Source organism: Camelus ferus, chromosome 10 (assembly GCF_009834535.1).
Source record: "Camelus ferus isolate YT-003-E chromosome 10, BCGSAC_Cfer_1.0, whole genome shotgun sequence".
Lineage (NCBI taxonomy): Eukaryota > Metazoa > Chordata > Mammalia > Artiodactyla > Camelidae > Camelus > Camelus ferus.
In genome coordinates this window covers 50,539,436-50,554,429 of record NC_045705.1, presented here as the reverse complement: position 1 = coordinate 50,554,429, position 14,994 = coordinate 50,539,436, and the positions used below count along the sequence as shown (strand labels likewise).

Genomic DNA, 14,994 nt, shown 5'->3' with positions numbered 1-14,994 from the left:
AGCCCCCACCCACAATTTCCCTCCATCTCCTGGACCCCACCCCACTATTGATTTAACACTGGGCTTTGCATGTGCAGAATCAGGCAGAGTGATGGCTCCTATGAGGAGAGAATTGGCTGCCCCTCAATGTAGGTGACACCCTAGTGACAATTTCGTTCAGCCCTAGTGGAGCTCAGAGAGCCTCTTCCCTGGAGAGAGCCTGGGGTCCTTAATGCTTTTTCCCAGCAGATTATGGGCTGCTCTGATTGCCCAGTGACTCAAGTTTGCCTCAATTCAGGGGAGCCAGAGGAAGGAAAATGCACTTGGAAACAGAGGCTTAGCTCTTGGCAACCACCTGGGAGGCAGTGTGTTTCTGTTCCTGCCCCAGGTCCCAACACCTGAATTCTGAGGCTCCAGGAATAATCATCTCCTCATAGATAAAGACAGTCAAACTTGTGTTACTCACAGGGATTCACAGGGGTGCAAACTTGGGTCACCAATTCCAAGAGATGTAGCCAAGGTTCTGCCTTCACACTACACTTGACTACCTTCTCAGATTTACGTTCCACCTTAAAATTCAGAGTGATGGAGCTGGGTTTTTGGTCTGAACAGTCACAGGGAATTTTGAGGCCCTCTCATTTAGGACCCAGATTCTTACTGGAGTCTTATCTTTTAAGACCTTAGACTATGGGATCATGCCCAATCTGATCATTCATCCCATCAAATCAGCCCTCCTGTAGTGCTCAACCCCATCAACCCTTAGTTAACTAACTTCTTTCTTCAAAGCAGGAGGCCACTGCCAGTTTGGCCTCTAGCATGGCTGCTAGCCTAGCCATCTGCCAAGGCTGGTGAGCTCTTGCAAGATCAAGATGGTAGCCGAGTGTTTGCACAGCTGAGCAAGAGGAAAGGCCTCACTAGGCTGGGGAATGTGGTTTAGTCTTCCTAGGTCAGAAGAGCAATGTGCATTGCAAAAGGAGCTTTCTCTATCCCTGGGGTGTTTGTTTTAAAACTGGATTTGCGGGGTTTACCTAGAGATTTGCATATTAGGGAGAAGCTGGGTGAGTCTTGGCTGGGCAGTCTGCCTGTTTCACCTGCTACAGGGATAGAACTCAAGGCTGGCTCCAACCCCATTGTTCTCTCTGTTCTGGGGATGGAGCTAGGCAGCCCTTTAGAGGTGTCCTGTGTGCGTCCCAGCCTGGGGGATTTTACTGTGCAGAGCGCCCGTGCGTCTCGGGGAGGCAGGATACTATAAGGGCTTGGAGTCACACTTGGGTTCAGAGCACCCATTACTTGCTATGTGACCTTGGACGAGTTAGTGGACCTCTCGGCACCTTGGTTTCCTAACCGATAGGATGGCGGTGACAGCAGCTACTCCCGAGAGTGATTGGAATAATGCAAAGACCTAGCATATATCAAAGGCCACAAATGTGCTCTTTCCCCAGTGGAGAAGAATTCTAGAAGAAAACTCACTTACCTAAAGTGAATATTTATTCCTCTCTTTCTAAAGGCAAAGAAGTTACCCTCAGGTTTCCATTTCCATTCCAGCCACTTAGGAACAGTGCAGCCTGAGTTAGAGCCTCCCTGAACCTCGGCTGCCCCGTCAGTGAAGGGGGATTATCAGACCCACTTTGCAAGGCCATGAGGGTTCAGTGCAGCTCAGTGCCCAGCACCAGGGGACGTAGGCACAGACATGGGTGGCCACTGGAAGGTCAGAGCCTCAAAGACCTGCCTGCATCTCAACTCTGAGGGTGTCGTTTCCAGACCCCTCAAACAAGGCACTTTCAGTCCTTGCCCTGAGCATATTATGGCTGAGAACTCAGGCCCCCCAGCCTGTCCTCTGATGTTTCAAATCCAGGGACTCCTCAGTGAGGAATGTCTTTGCTCAAGTAGGCCTGGGAGACCTCCTCTGGCCCTACCTCTCCTTCCCTTGAGCCCTCAGCTCCAAGGCCCTGGAAGTTCTGCTCCCAGCCCTGCCTGACCTGTGTGAGCTTCCTGATATGCACTGCAGGCCAGGTGGCCACAGATGGCCCAGCTCTGTGGAGAAGGACAGTCTGGGCAGCTGGTCATCTTGGCTGAGTTCCAGGCCCGAGGGGGGATATTAAGATTGTTTGGAAACAAGCAGGCTCCTGGGCCTCCTTTCAGAGCATCTGCCCTGTGCCAGGAGCACAGATGAGTAAGACAGGTCTTGACATCAGGGAGTGCAAACAGGAGGGTGAGAAAATCTCCAACATGCAGGCAGGGACTGTCATATTCTGAGCTAGGGGTGACAGGGCAGTCTCGGGAATGCCTCTTTGTGGAGGACCAGTCATCTCCTGCAGCCTCTGGCGACAGTGCTTGTGATGACAGTTAACGTCATCATGTGTGCAAGTGGGTTGACTTGCAGGAGAGAAGCCAGTGCACTCACCTGGGTGGGCCACGTAAGTCTTACTGCAGAGGGGGCTACACAAGCAGCCATGATTTTCCCTGAGTAAACTCCACCCAGCAGAGGAAAAAGAAGTTCCAGGACATGGAAATTTGAAGCTGCAGCAATGTTGGTGCTTTGGACTCATTAATCATCTGCCAAGTGCTTCTTGGGAGCCCAGCACCATGAGAGGCTTGGCCCAGATCCTTTGATGACTCCTTCACAGCCCTGTGAGGATGGGGGCAGTCTCCCCATTTTACAGATGAGGAAGCTGAGGCTCACAGAAGGGAAATGATGCCTGTGAGGTTAATCTGATGTCATGTTAGCTGATGGTCCTCCCGAAGTGTCCAACCGTTCCAGCTTGTTCTAGATAATTAGCTGAAAATAACTAGACTTCAAGGGAACAAAGGTAGTGAGAAATACCCTGGTTCTTCAAAAATTACAAGAATATTGAAAAAATGCATAAAGGGTGGCAAAATTAGTTCTCAAAAAACTAGTGACTGGGACGGTTTCGTTTCTGGCCATATCATCTGACTCTCCAACTTGGTGTTTAGACAAATTATTCCCAGCCCAATTGTAAGTGCTCCTCTTGACCAGCCCTCCCCAGGAGCTTACCTGCTTTTGCCCTCCAGTGCAGCCATCACCTTGTTGAGGACCTCTGGCTCTTACACCAGTACGAGTTTTCTGAAGGTTTCTCCATGAATGGAGTATCTTTTCTTCCTCAGGGTGCTCAAGGCCCATTGATTCTCTAGTTTATTAGAGCAGGGCTACTCAAAATGTGGGCTGTGGGCAGGAACTGGTCTGTGACTTAGTGAGCACAGCAAGAGAGAGTAAGCCTTAGACACTTGTAGAGCAGTGTGACATTGCCACACATCCAAGTGCCTGATCATATTTCTAGTAATTCATTTTCATTGTATCCGGAAGTGTCAGGCCGCAGTGGATTAGAGATTTAAAAAGAAGAAGCAAAGCCTGGTCATTCACCACGAATAGTTTGAGGAGCACTGAGTTAGCACGAGTCTAGCTGGTCACGGCCTTGCTGTCTTACAGCCCGTGAGGCATCCGGCTGTCAGAAAACAGGAGGTAACCCAAGATCCCACTGGTAGTGTTGCCTTCACACTAGTCTCTGGGGTGGGCTTCAAAGGGCACCTCTTGAGATAAGTTATCCATCGCCTGGTCTCCTTGTAACCTTTCAGGAAGTCCTGGTCTACCTCTTGGCCTTGGTGATTCTGGCATGGTTTCCATCTGGCTGGGAAGGGCATATGGGAGTGCCAATGCTGCTTCCCCTAAGGGTGCTTTCACTTCATAATTTTTAAGAAAGGCGCTGTCACAGGGTGGGAATGTGGATGCAACTGGGAGAAAGGAGTCTTGTATGAGTAAGGGCCCATGATGAAAGGACCAGGCGCGGTCTTCATCCTGGATCCCCTGGCCAGGCCCCGTGTTTGTAGAGCAACTGAGCAGGACTGCAACGGCACACATGTGTTTCAGCAGGGCCCCCGCCTCCTCACGGCCCTCTCCTGGCTTCAGTGATTGCTCCCTAAGTCAGGATTGCACGGAAGCTCAGCGGCACAAAGTGCTTATTAGCTAAATGGCTAATGAGGTCTCGTTAGGGACTTGTATTTAAAGCCCCAGAAAGTCCAGTCTCAACCTTGGCTCACTCGGGGGAGGCAGTAATTGCGCGTGGGTACGTGGCATTACACGGTGCCTTCCTGGGAGAGCACCGCGGAGCCGGTTCACACACTGGGTCAATGGAGGCAGCTGCACGAGGGGAGTGTGGGCAAGGGGGTAGTTCTGACCTCCCCTCTTCATTCTGATGTAAACCCAGGAAGGCCTTGCTGTTCTGTAGCTCCTGTCCCAGGGGCCTGTATTGGGGGCCCCAGCAGGGGATGGAACATCAGGCAAATAACAGCGTATTGTCCTTAGCCGGTGCACCTGGACCTCCTTTAGAAGCAGGAGCCAAGTTTCTTGGCATTTGTGAAATCCTGAAAATGGCAGAGTGTGTGCTTAGAAGCAGAATTCTAATCTCTCCCAGGTGAGGCCGGCTTTGGGGAGAGGGGTAACTGGCTTGGCAGCTACTGCTACTGAGAAGGGGCAGGCTTTGTTGAGTCTGAGGAGGTCCCATCTGTCTGAGAGGTGGGATCGGACCCCCCAGCAGGCCCCTGGCCACATCCTCACAGTCCCTCAGAGCCTTCATGTGATCTGGAGCGACTAATCCAAAGTGGCTGTTGGTGCTGGGGCCTCCTTAATGAGAAAGTGGGCAGGTGCCTCCTGGGCCTTGTCTTTCTCCCCAGCCTGCTGGCAGCCTTTCCCTCCTCATCCTCTTTTAGTGCCTGTGCTTTTGCTGGAACCCAATGAAGTGGCCTCTGGTTCTGGGGGTAGATGCTGCTTCTAGGAGTCGGGGAGCTGTGGGCCCCCACTGCCATTCACTTTGCTGTTCCCTGAACCTCCTGCTTTATAGTTGAGGCTTTCACAGCAGGTTTGACGTGGCCTTCCAAGAGCAGCCTTGGGTTTAGATTGAGGGCCTTCCTTCGCATACAAGTCACTGTGAACTTGCCATCAAGAGAGCTAAAAGCCTGCGTCCGAGGGCCTTGAGCCTAAATCACGGCTCTCTGTGGCTGTATCTTCTGGAAGCTCGATGCAGAGGCAGGGGAGATCTGGAGCCTCCCTCCCTCCAGGGTCTTGGGATGAGGAACAGCGCTTACAGAGAAAACCTCAGACTGTACATGTCTGTCCTGCAGTGGAGACTGCAGTGTCTCCAGGCTGGCCTTTCCTAGGTGGTGGGAGAAGGGGGAGCAAGTTGGGGTTTGCCCAGGGGTTTATGTGTGATTGTGCCACGTCTGTGTGGGCTGTCAGCTCCCACCCCTTCCCCAGCTCTGTGATGTGTTGCTGGGGATGCAGGTAGGCATGAACCATCATGCCCTCTGGAGCACAGGCACCCACAGGCCACCAGGCTGTGATCCCCAGGGCCAGCGTGGAGCTGACTTGCCTGGCACCAGCTCTGAGGCCTCTGGGCACTGCTGCCTGGAGCTCCTGGTCCTGCTCCCTCCACCTGCCCAGTGGGGACCAGCATTCACTCCCATTCTAGTCGCTGTTTTTGTTGGCAAGGTGATCTACAGTCCTGACCTGATGGGACTCAGGTCAGACATAGCCATTGCTCGCTAGGACCCAGGAGCTACAAGGCAGGCTGGGGCTGCTGAATTCAAAGGAAGAAGGGAGGGAGGAGTCAAGTTCATCTTGACCCAGCCCTGCCCAGTGCCAGGTGCTCAGACAGTAGTTCTCCCACTTAGTTTTGGCCACAGCTCTGTGAGGCAGGCACTGTTTATCCTCATTTCACTGAATGAGGACACTGAGCTCAGGAGTTGAGAGCTTTGTGCCCGGTCTCAGAACCGGTTAGTGGTGGAGTGGGGTCCTAGCCCTCCAGGTCTGGGGGCCCCAGTGCTCACTAAGCAGCAGCTCAGCCTTCCAGAGAGGAGGGGACTCTGGGACGGCAGCTGCCGTGCAGCTGTCTGTGAGGGCTTGGTTCCTGAGTGTGAAGGCACACGGGCTGGGGCTCAGGAGACCTGAGCAGAGTCCTGGATCTTGTGCTTATTTGCAAAGTGGCCTTGGACAGATTCCTTCCTCTAGGATTCGATCCCCTCTCTGTGAACCAAGCAACCTGAACTCCTGAAGACATCGTACCCCGCCCGCTGTGGCTCTGAGTCACGCTGCTCAATTGGGGCCGCAGGGCTCCGTTTCTCTCTTTTTTCCATCTGCAGAGTGCCCGCTGCCTGCTCCAGGCTGGTTATGCCTCTCCCAGGACGTTGAGTGCTGTTTGCACGTGGGTGTGGAACCCTCTTCCACATCCAGCTTGTTCGTGTTTTCCTTCTCGGTGCTAACTGGCCTCTACCTTTGTCTCTGTCTCCTCTATCTCTGCTGTTGGGTAGCTGACGGTAGGGAAAGTGTCCAGCGGAATAGGGGCTGCAGCTGAAGTTCTGGTCAATCTGTACATGAATGATCACAGACCTAAGACTCAGGCCGCCTCTCCAGACCTGGTAAGGACATACAGCCCTCAGCCTTCACCCTCAGACACCAGCTCTGGCCTCCAGGGAGGGTGCACGGGATGCGGAGAGGATGGCCTGGCCCCCCTTCTCATGGGAAAAAAGGGGCTGAGAACGGGCTGGGTCAGAGCAGAGGTTAGCAGGAGGCTATGTTTACTTATAGACAAGACTCAGCCCCATTGTGGGTCATTTCACAAAGTAGAGCATTTTCCCTGCTGCCTGAGGCTCTGGAGAACTCAGTGGAAAAGGCCAGGTGAGGCCATCCAAATAATTGGGCATCCCTTATTGTCAGTGTTTAGTGTCCAGTCTGGATTGGATTGAGAATTAAGTGATGGAGGAAAACCCCCCCTTTCCTCTGAATTTTCCCCTTCTCCAAGTGACACAGCTCACTGCCCTCACAGTGATTTGAGTTGACAATTCTCTTGGTTTCCTTTGGGCACGTTCCCCTGGAACCACCCAGGTGTGCCCCGGCCCTCGCCCTCCACCCTTGCATTTAGGAATTTGACTGGCAGCCTGGCGGGTTGCAGGACACAGCCTTCTCCCCTTCTACTGTTCTCTTGAACAGTTTTGATGCCGCAGACATTCCTCACATGACCTATGTCACCGCAGGGGGACAGAGATGTAGAAAACATTCTTTCAGTGACCTCATTCTAGACCCAGGCAACACTTAACCCCTGGGTCAGAATCCTGGAGAGAGCATCCCTGGGCAGGCATCTTTGTGAGGGATGTCCACTCCATCAGACCAGGAGATGTCACTCCCACCCAGAAACCAGAGAGGCCAGGCTGCCTGGGAGTACAATTAACAGCTGCCCCCACAGGGCTGGGGTCTGTATCTTCCCACCCTCGCTCTTTGCTGCAACGCCTGTGGTGATAAAAGCAACGCAGAGCCTGTGAGGTCCCCGTGATTCAGGTCGGCATTTCCAAAAGCCTAGCCTCGCGTTGGACAACATAATGTGCTGCTCTTCTCTTCCCACGCTCTGTGCCCCCCAGGAATCTGTACGGAAGGTGTTTCCTCTGAACCTGGGTGGCAGCGACACCTGCTACTTCTGTAAGAAGCGGGTGTACGTGATGGAGCGGCTGAGCGCGGAGGGCCATTTCTTCCACCAGGGAGTGCTTCCGCTGCAGTGTCTGCGCCACCACCTTGCGCCTGGCCGCCTACGCCTTCGACGGTGATGAAGGTAACCCCTCAGGGGCCAGGACAGCACTCAGCTCTGGCCTGGGCTCCTGTCCCTCTGGAGGCTCTGGGACACCCAGCCCTTCCCAGGGAGTAATGGTGTCATCAGGAAAGCTGTTCGGGGAACGGAAATCCCCTGCTAAAGAGAGAGGTGGCCTGGGGCGGGCAGGGGTCCTGAGGGAAAGGGAGCTGTCAGCACCGTGGGTGCACTAGCACTGGGGGCACCTCCCATGCGCTGAGTGTTTTACATGTGCTTTCTTACTTGGTCTCACCTCCTTCTATCGCCCCTGTGTGGTTGAGAAAATCAAACCCGATAACCTGTGTCACACGCTCGGCACCACTCCTGACATGAGTGGAGGCTCGATAAGTGATGGGATGTCAATGTCATTATGTATAAAGTATGTACTGTAAAAATGGCCATAACTGTCACATGCCCCCTGGTACTGCACTCACTGGAGTGAGGGATTGTCTAATGTTCAGCACTTGAGCTTTGCACTGTCATATAATTTCAGCACCTGTGATCCCATTCCCTCAAACTAACTGCCTGGGTTCAAATCCAGACTATGTAATCCACTTACTAGCCATTCGACCTTGGGCCTGTTACCTAACCTCTTGGTCCCTCAGTTTCCTCATCTATAAAAAAAAAAAATGAGGGCAGTAATACCAGCTCATAAGGTCGTTGTGAGGGTGGGTAAGTTAATTCATGGGGAGCATTTGGCATAGTGTCTGGTGTATTGAGTCCTACACAGAATTTCCCTATTCTTATCATTCCCATCACTGTCTTTGTCCTTGTAACAGTGAGCAAAGAAGACTTCTCTGGGAGGTTCCCAGTGGTCCTGGGCAGTGGCCAGTGGCCCAGTGTGTGCCTTGCCTTGGTTTTTCTACCCCTCAGTGCCACCATCTGTTCTGTGTCTTTCCCAACCTCACACCCCATGGGTCCCAGAAAGAAGAGGAACTAGAACCAGGGTTGCTAGGCAAGGCTGTCCATTTTGCTGTCTGGAAGCTGGCCTTAGGAAGAGACGTGGCCTCTGTTTGGTTTGGGGATTATCTGAGGGTTGCTGCCCCAGCCCCGGGAGCCCCTCTGTTGCTACAACCTGTCCTCTGAGGCAGCAGAGGGTCCTTCTGCCTCCTCTCAGTGCCACTTCTTTAAGGCAGGTGACAGAAACCATTTTCCAAGTTTGTGCCTTCCTGGGCTTGTTTCCATTAGTGGCGTTTTCTGACCTAGATGGTGACGGGGACTTGGTTTATGTTCTGTTGTGGCTCTGGTTTACAGGGGGAAAACCTGTGTGTGTCTGTTTGTGTGTGTTTCTTTTTACAGGCAAGTTTTTCTGCAAGCCTCATTTCATTCACTGTAAAAGCAATAGTCAGCAACGGAAGAGACGGGCAGAGCTGAAGCAACAAAAAGAGGTACGTTTTGTCTTGAAAGCAGTGGTGCAATGGGAGGCTTCTGAAAGGAGAATGTTTTTGAGGATTCTGCAAGTTAGGGCATTTCTGGCTTTGGAGGGATTGAGACTCAGGTGATGAGGGCTCTACTCCCTTGCACGGAGGGTCCCTCTGCCTCAGTCTGCTCAGCTGGCCTCTGGGGTGTCACCTACTCCAGATGTCAGCTCCCAGGGGAGTGGCTGCGCTGATTCTCATGAGAAGCCCAGAAGAGCTTTCCCATGTGCCAAGGATGGGACTGTGTGCTTAGCCATGTGAAAGCTGTGCACCTCGTGTCCACAGGGCCCTGTTAGCAGGGGTGCCCGGTACAGGGCCAACCGTCTGTGGTTTCCAAGTCCTTTCCCCAGGCTCTTGGATGTCAGCAGAGTGACTGAGCCATTGGATTTGTGGACGGCTTGTGATAGTGCCCCCCGGCAGCTCTTAGCCAATACCTCCTCTACTGCTTGATCATTACCTACCCACACTTCAGCTTTTTTTCTGTTTACACAAGTAATATAGGCTCAGTGTAGAAAAATGGGTAAATAAATGAAAGTGTATAAAGAAGGAAAATTAAATCACCCATTATCCCCCATCCTGAGGAAATCATAGTTAACATTTTGAAACATTTTATTGTAGACTTTCTCCTATGTGAATACAGTTGATCCCTGGACAACTTGGGGGTTAGGGACTCTGACTCTCCATGGGGTTAAAACCCATGTATAACTTATACACAGCCTTCTGTACTGGCATTTCCCCGCATCGGTAGATTCAACCAACCACAGATCGGGTAGGACTGCAGTATTTACTGTTGAAAAATAAACTGCATGTAAGTGGACCCATGCAGTTCAAATCTAAATTGTTCAAGGGTCCACTGTATATTAACCCAGTTGGAATTCTATCTTTACAGTTTTTTTTTTTTAAATAGGTTTATTTATTTATTTATTTTTAGAGTTGGTACTGGGGATTGAACCCAGGACCTTGTGTATGCTAAGCGCGTGCTCTACCACTTAAGCTATACCCTCCCCCCTACAGTTTTATAGACTTTTTTTTAAACTAACAGTATATTAAGAACAGTTTCCCATAACATTAAAAATTCTTTTGGAGACTAGTTTTTGATGCCTGTAAAGGACGGTTAATAATTTACTTGCATCCTATATTGTTGGACATTTACATTTTTTAATATTTTTACAGTAAATGTCTTTGTACCCACATCTTTATCCTATTTGAAATTGCGAGGGTTGATCATTAGAAATGGCGTTGCTGAGTCAAAGGGCACGTATGCTTTGAAGGCTTGTGAGCCCTGTGGTCACTTTGCTCCCCAGGAAGGTCACTGCCAGTGTCCAGCCCTGCTTCAGCAGAGCACAGGGGCTGAGATTCTGGAGAGAGGGGCTGGTTGCAAGTGGCAGTCTGCCAAGTTCTCTGTTTATTGGCGTTCTTCCTCTGCTTCGTTGAGGAGCCCTCTGTGAGAATATCATGGACTAAATTCCCTCACCCCGATCCCTTTCTCAGGAGGACGGGGTGTGGAAAGAGCAAGAAGCCCCTCGTCGAGACCCTCCTGCGGAAAGTTCTTGCGCCGCCGCGGCCATCGGCACACCGGAAGGCAGCCCCCCAGGTATCACCAATTCCTTCTTTAGGAAGGCGCTAAGCTGGCCTCTCAGGCTGCCGTGGGGCCTGTTCCACCTTCCCCGGAGGCTGCTTAACTGGATTCAGGGACTCCTGCGCGCAGCCAGCCTGCATATCAGGGACAATGCTTACAACTACCGCTACACGTACGAGCTCCTGAGCCTCGGGCTGCCTCTTCTCTGGGTGTTCTCCGAGGTCCTGGCTTCCATGTACCGGGAGTCCGAGGAGTCCCTCGAGAGCATCCGCAACTGGCTGCTCAGATGCTTCCCGGTCAAGCTGCACTGAAGCTCAGCTGCCAAGTGCCGTAACATTTCCCGCGTAGATGGCGATCTGTGTAGTCAGCGCAGGCGCTGGCCGGGGAGCCCCGCGCTCTTTAACCAATTAGCTCGAGGCCAAAGAGTTTCCCGTCGGCCCCCCGCGCCTGGCCAGGCCGTGGTGAACGTCTGCTCGGGGTGCTGGGGCCGGCACGACATGAAGGATGTGTTTTTGGTTTTTGGTTTTTTTTTAAATAGCTTTGTACTTTTGTACCAAAGTGAGCCATATTTCTAGGTTTACATTTCAATTTTTAACTTTTAATACACCAAGAGAGAGCATTTTTTCCCTATGGGTGTCAGTTTTTCTAGACACGGGTTTGACGTTTATAACTGGTATTAGACACCCCTTCCACGTTGCGGTCAGTTGTAAAAGCCACTGCCTGCAGTGCGAAAGATTTGGGCTTTTATAGAAACCAAAGCAAAGGTGCCACCTCCTGACCAGTGCCTTTTGATTTATGTGGCCAGGTGCCACTTGTCAACAAGGAGCAATTTTTTTGCAATATGAAAGCATAATAATTTAGGAGAAAAGGATAGAAAGGACAAAAGAGAATTAAAGCTACAAAAGCACGTGGCAGCGTGTAAGTTGCCTGTTGTCTGTCCTTCCAGAGGGGGGAGGACTCCTTTACTCCCTTGTTTTGATATAAAATAGTAGCTTACAGGCTCCCCCCTCCATACCAAATCACAGCCAAATGACGTAGAACCACAGGGTTTCAAACAGATTGCTGCAAACATACATTTTCCCTTCCCACTAATGAGCACTGCAACGAAAGCCCTTTGGCTCCTGACCATGCAGAGCTCTGCAAAACTGATGCAATGCTATAGAGGAGTTACGTCAGCCTGTGGCATGTTAAGCCCTCACTCTGAGGCCCTGCAGGCCAAACCAAGGCCACTCAGGGTCCACAGTGGTCAGGCTGAAGGAAGACACTGCCCTCTTACATCACGTCTTTCAGGAGCGAGGGCGTTTATTCCCACCTCAGGGTATTATTTCTGGGAAGCGTGGCCTGCCCTGTGAGCATGGCTTGCAGACACCCTGGCTTCTTAGCCGCTCCACTGCCATACATATTTGGTCCAGCAGTCAGAAACCGTTTATTTTCACGCTGTCCTAGCAGAGGAATGTGTCTGACCTCCGGGGGGAAGCTCCCCCGTGTCTTGATTGGCAGGAGAGGCTGGGAGTGGAAGCTTTTATTGACTCATGCAACAGAAAGATACCCTATTAAGGGCAAAACAGGCCTTGGGCCCACCTGCATTCTTCACCCTGGGCATCTGGAGGAGGCCGCAGCTCTCCCCACTCCACTCTGCTGGGACACGCACTGCTGCTGCGTCCAGCTGAACAAGGGAGATGGCTGACAGAGAAAGGCCTTCAGTTGTGTTCAGTGTAGCTAGAGTTGCTGGGCTAGAGACGGCACTATGTCTTGTTCCTCTAGAGAGATCCTCTGGAGTAAATAAGGATGGAGCCTGGTGGGTTAGGAGCCAGAGCTCCAGAGGGCTTTGTGATGCCACGTTTCTCTAGGGTGGGAAGAAGGGGGAAGGCATTTCTATAAACACTTCCCTAAGTCCTTGGGTAAATCAGGGGCTTGGCTGTGGCCATGTCCATGGGAACTGGTGCCTCTGTCCTTGTTGGAACTGTTCTCAGTCCTGTGACCTGCATTGTGTTTTTCCAAAATTTTGCTGGTATTTTAATGTTCTACATGGTGGAGGAGCCCTTGATTCATTTTATGTTTGATTCTTGAAAGTCACAATGTGAACACAAGCACAACTGTGTCATTGTTATTACTGTCAGCTCAGGGCGGGATGAGATGCTTTGTGGGATGCTCCATGAAGCCAGAGTAGGAATCTCAGAGAATGTCGCTTCTGGCCATAAGGAGACTGGTTTGAATTACTCTGGTGAGACAGGGTGTGCCTGTCAGAAGCCTGAGATGTTTATATGTTCTGAGACTTTGAACCTTCCTGGTGGGGCAGCACCAGGACACCCAGGTGGATCCTGGGGATGGCTGCCTCTAAGCCTCCACAACATATTCAAGAATGAATATGAGACCCTAGAGTAAAATTGGGGCAGCGAGGATATGGGGGGCAAGGGAGAATTGGCCTTGGTCAACTGCACCTGTCCACCCTTGCAGACAAGGGGATGGGCACTGCCAGGAAGGTTCGTCTGTCCTAACCAAGCGGTATCTTGTCCGGGGAAGTTTCTCTTTTTTTAACGGTTGCCTTGTTTTCAACTCCTGTACCTTCTCGTGCTGTCCATCGTTTTCCTTGTTCCCCCGACTAAATTCTCTTTTCTGTCTCTCTCTTTCCAACCTTACACTGTGGCCGTCAGTTCGTTTCAGCCTTCCAGTGCTACACCCACTTCTTGGCTGACACACTTCTGCTCTGAGGTGACTGATTTTCTTGCCAATTTCCAGAGAGTGGTGCTAACTGCTAACCCGCTTTCTGCACTCCATCCTCCCGCCGCAGCCTTGGTTGTGCTAACTGTGAGTGTCTTGCATACTGATGGACATATTCGGTGGCACGGTTGGTGAACGGCATTGGGGGTGGGGGGTGTTCAGCTCGAAAGCTGATTCTGATTTGGTACCTCTGAGCCGGTTGCCCGGTCCACACCAGTGCATGCCCCGCCTCCCCTGTGTGCCCCGCCGCCTGCGTGCATGTTTTTCCGTTGCATTTACAAAGCTACTTACCTTCCTGGGAGGGTTAACTCTGCCTGTGAGACAGTATCATAGAGAGGGCGCTTCACCTTTGAAAAGAACTCTTTCATCTTGCAGCCTCTGGAAAAGTACATGCATACGAGCATCTTCTTCAATGGGTTCTAACATAAAGATCATTGGTGTTATCGATCAAAACCATATTGGTGACTCTTTGGGAACAATTTTTTTTAAAATACTCCTGGGCATCCTCATGAGCTTGACCCATGCTCTGTGTTTGAACACATAATCACAGTTTTCCTAGCCAACCTTTTCTCTCCTGCAGCCTACACTTTCCCTCCAAGGGTTTTGCTGTGGCTCTTCTGATCTCTCTTGGCTCCTAAAGCCCCAGATGATTCAGAAGCTTCAACTAGAACAGTCATCGTCACAGGCCAGGGATGCCTTTGAGAGCTGACTCAGGTCAGGCCCAGGCCTGGAGCGGCCCATTTCAATGCCCCCACAGCTCTGCTCAGAACACATTTGCCTGCTGACTCTTTACCTGGAGCAGCTGGATCTTCAAAGCACTTTTAAAGAGACACATCACACCAAGAAAGTCCGGTGGGGCTGCTGCAGGCCAGGCCTCGCAGTCTCGGGCTGCAGATGGTGTGTGTCTTGCATGCGGCCCGGAGCCATGCTGGCCCGTGGCCTGTCTGCACAGCCCTGCATGCCGCATTGCTCCCTGTGTCAGTGCAGAGCCTAGCCAGGACGGCATCATCGCTCTTGTCTTCTCTTCTCTTGCAGAGCCTCCCCCCTTTATAGAATGTCAACCAAAGAATGCCCTCCTCCCCTGGCCTCCTCCTTAGCTAGCCCCCCCCCATCTCATCACCACGCATGTTTGTGACCTCTGGTAGCCAGTACAGTGCCACATGGAACCCTGTATTTTGCACACAGCAAACAATGTTTAGCTTTATTTATGGTATTTGATGCTGTAAATGAAAATAAATATGGTTCTTTATAAAGCTTATTGTTTCCTCTCTTCTTTGCCACGGAAGCTGCTTAAGCCCCAAACACAGGGATTGATTTCAGGGGCCAGCCTTCACTAAACTGGTGGGACGCGCACTTGTGGTGACATGGGACTCTCTGGGGCTGCGCTGGGTACTCTAAGAGGAAATATTACCCAGGGGTAATATTTGGAAAATATCACCAATGCTCCGGGGCCAGGCTTTGGGAGCTCTTCCTTGAAAACTCATGGTACTTTTCTGCTCTAGGTGCTGGGCATAGCTGGGTGAGGGCCAGGGTCACCTCAGCTGTCAGGAACAGACTCTTAACAGCTGCGTGCACCCACTTCCTGCACACATCTAAGCCATGGACCTGCAGGAAAGCTTTACTTAGGAGCCTCATGCTGACTTAGATTCCTGTGTGACAGAGGTCGCTC

General features: G+C 51.6%; 1 protein-coding gene across 1 annotated transcript in view; it reads left to right on the top strand.

The window, feature by feature from the left end:
- LOC102507940 (F-actin-monooxygenase MICAL2) overlaps positions 1-14,994 on the top strand; it is a 213,580-nt gene that overhangs the window by 120,900 nt on the left and 77,686 nt on the right. Inside the window, 5 exon segments of the mRNA XM_032488994.1 lie at positions 6,301-6,408; positions 7,405-7,518; positions 7,520-7,592; positions 8,907-8,995; positions 10,517-10,619. Coding sequence (XP_032344885.1) covers positions 6,301-6,408; positions 7,405-7,518; positions 7,520-7,592; positions 8,907-8,995; positions 10,517-10,619 — 487 coding nt within the window.